Source organism: Otolemur garnettii, unplaced genomic scaffold (assembly GCF_000181295.1).
Source record: "Otolemur garnettii isolate 467f Iridium unplaced genomic scaffold, OtoGar3 scaffold00054, whole genome shotgun sequence".
Taxonomy (NCBI): Eukaryota; Metazoa; Chordata; class Mammalia; order Primates; family Galagidae; genus Otolemur; species Otolemur garnettii.
Window position 1 is genome coordinate 606,197 of NW_003852449.1, and position 3,157 is coordinate 609,353.

Consider the following 3,157-nt stretch of genomic DNA (forward strand, 5'->3'; position numbering starts at 1 on the left):
TCTTTTTAGATAAAGTTTTATTGGAACATATTCAATCCCATTTGCTCATGTATTTTCTTTTTTTTTTTTTTTTTTGCTCATGTATTTTCCATGGCTGCTTTCACACTACAACAGCAGAGATGAGCAGCTGCACAAATGAGATCCACAAAGGCTAAACTGTGCACCATCCACCCTTTAGGAAAAAGTCCACTGCCCTCTGATTAGAGATTAGAGGCCAGAGAACCAATTAGGAACTTACTACAATCCACAGAGAATTAGCAAGGGCCTGAAGCAAAGCCATGTGTAAAAGACAGGGATTGGCAAAAATGTTGAGAAATGTTACTAGATAAACTAGGAGGTGAAGGGACGGTAGAGAAGCTTGGAGGGTGACTCTGGTTTCTGGTCCATGTGGGACCATGAACTGAGACCCCAAATCAGGGAGAGAAGCTGGTGCACAGGGGGCAGGGGTGAGGAAGGCTTCAGAGGCTGGACAGCAGGACAGAAGGTAAAGGTCACAGGCTGGTCATCTGTCAGAGCCACATAAAGTGCTTGGGGACACAAAGCAAAGGAAGAGAAGACCCTGGAGACAAATGAGCAAAATGGGAGAGCCCGAGAGAGGAGGCTTCTGACACAGCCCAAGTTCTACAGTGAGGGGCTGCCAAGTCCCTGCCAGGGGGCATGTGTGTCCAGGCTGAGAAGCCCCCTGAACTGTCTCTTCATTCACTATCCCTTTTTGTTACCTTCTCATGTACTTGCTCAAACCAAAACATTAGCAAAAAAAAAAAAAACAAAAAACAAACAAAAAAAAAAAACAAGGGTACTAACCAGACTCAGTTCTCAGTTCCAGGCCTTTAGCTTTTAGTGTTGAGTGAATAAATTCTTCTTTTTCCTTAAAAAGAAAAAAAAGTCTATCAGCGCTCACTTTCTCCATCTTTCTGTTTTTCTTCGGCTGGACCATAGCTTACAGTGTTCTGGAGAAATCTGGATGTGGATTCCCTGAGAAATGGCCCATCTCAAAGCCCATCTTAGACCATCCAGATGTGGTTAAAAGCTTCATACTTGAAACAGGATTTTAAAACAAGATGTTCAGTAACATCCTTTGGGAGGCACTGTTTGTTTATAAATTTTCAGAATAAGAAAAATATACTCCATTTGAGGTAGCCCACCCACATGGATAAACAAAGTTAAATGTTTTTCTTCTGGATTAGAATATTTATACTTCTCTCTCATGTAGTTTACTCACGAGTACACTGTTCAGAATTCTGAATTCTCAGGAAGAATCGTAACACATGCGAGAAACTTCACACTTCCAAAAACATGAAGAAGCAAGCACTAAAGGTTTAGCACCCCCAAGTGGCTAACCACATTATTTCTCACTCTGACTTAAAACCTAAACTTACCTTACTAAATGTCAAATTCTGGTTTGCCCAGAATTGTTGATTCCATTCTTGTGTGTCTTGTCTTAGTTCTCTAAGCTTTTGTTCCAATGGCGATTCATTTTCAGGGATATAAAAGTGAACAGGTCGAAGATTTGAATATTTATCTGGGGGTCCTATCCAATCACAGCAGGATGTTGTTGGAGGGCAGAATCTTGAGATCTTCAACAAAACATATGGGATTAGTATATAACTAGACAAATGTGTAGCATTATAAAATCAACAATCTGAGCCAAATTGGTGGCTTATGCCTGTAATCCCAGCACTTTGGGAAGTGAAGGTGGGAGGATTGCTTGAGGACAGGAGTTTGAGACCAGCCTTAGCAACTTGGCAAGACCCCCATCTCTTAAAAAAAAGTAGCTGGGGCTCAGCACCTGTGGCTCAAGTGGCTAAGGCGCCAGCCACATACACCTAAGGTGGCGGGTTCGAATCCAGCCTGGGCCCGCCAAACAACAATCATGGCTGCAACCAAAAAAACAGCTGGGCATTGTGGCGGGCGCCTGTAGTTCCAGCTACTTGGGAGGCAGAGGCAGGAGACTCGCTTGAGCCTAGGAGTTGGAGATTGCAGTGAGTGATGCCATGACACTCTACTCAGGGGGACAGCTTGAGGCTCCGTCTCAAAAATAAATAAATAAATAAATAAATAAATAAAAGTAGCTGGGCATGATGGCATGAGACTATAGTTTCAGGTACTTGGGAGGCTGTACTTGAGCGAAATTTTAAAAATAAATTAAATTAAGTTAATCTAGATTTATTAAGATCCCGTGTTAGCTTTCTCTTTTTAAGACTTCAGTGTGGGGCGGCGCCTGTGGCTCACTGACAAGGGTGCCAGACCCATATACTGAAGGCAGCGGGTTAGAACCCGGCCCTGGCCAAACTGCAACAAAAAAATAGCTGGGCATTGTGGTGGGCACCTGTAGTCTCAGCTACTTGGGAGGCTGAGGCAAGAGAATCACCTAAGCTCAAGAGCTGGAGGTTGCTGTGAGCTATGACATCACAGCACTCTACTGAGGGCGACAAAATGAGACTCTCTAAAAACAAATAAAAAAAAGACTTCAATGTGCCCAAGGAATTTCCAACTTAAAAGAAGTGTAATAAATATTAAAATTGGCCTAGTGCAGTGGCTCACACCTGTAATGCCAGCACTTTGGGAGGCTGAGGAGGGAGGATGGCTTGAGCCCAGGAGATTAAGGTTGCAGTGAGCTACAACCACGTCATTGTATTCTAGCAGAGACGAACTGGGCAACAGAGTGAAACCCTGTTTCAAAGAAAAAAGAAAACTAAATGGCTTGGTGCCTGTAGCTCAATGGCTAGGACGCCAGCCACATACACCAGAGCTGGCAGGTTCGAATCCAGCCAGGCCCACCAAACAACAATTAGAACCATAACCAAAAAATAGCCGGACGTTGTGGCGGGCGCCTGCAGTCCCAGCTGCTTAGAAGGCTGAGGCAAAAGAACTGCTTAAGCCCAAGAGTTTTGAGGTTTCTGTGAGCTGTGATGCCACGACACTCTACCAAGGGCAACACGGTAAGACACTGTCTCAAAAAAAAAAATTAAAATTAATGCTATAGGCCAGGCATGGGGGCTCATGTCTGTAATCCCAGCACTCTGGAAGCCAAGGATACCCTAAGCCCGAGAGTTTGAGACCAGCCTGAGTAAGAACAATACCCCATCTCTAAAAATGCCTGTGCCTTGTAGCAGGCGCCTATAGTCCCAGATACTTGAGGCCAAAGCAAGAGGAT

General features: G+C 44.2%; 1 protein-coding gene across 5 annotated transcripts in view; it reads right to left on the bottom strand.

Annotated features, from left to right (window-relative positions):
* Positions 1-3,157, bottom strand: part of KLC1 (kinesin light chain 1) — a 129,059-nt gene that overhangs the window by 110,989 nt on the left and 14,913 nt on the right. For all 5 annotated transcript variants that reach the window (XM_023514511.1, XM_023514510.1, XM_023514509.1 and 2 more), the window contains exons 2-3: positions 1,380-1,577; positions 805-868 (exon numbers count right to left, since the gene is read on the bottom strand). In XM_023514511.1, the coding sequence (XP_023370279.1) occupies positions 805-868; positions 1,380-1,577 (262 nt within the window). The remainder of the gene's footprint in view (positions 1-804; positions 869-1,379; positions 1,578-3,157) is intronic.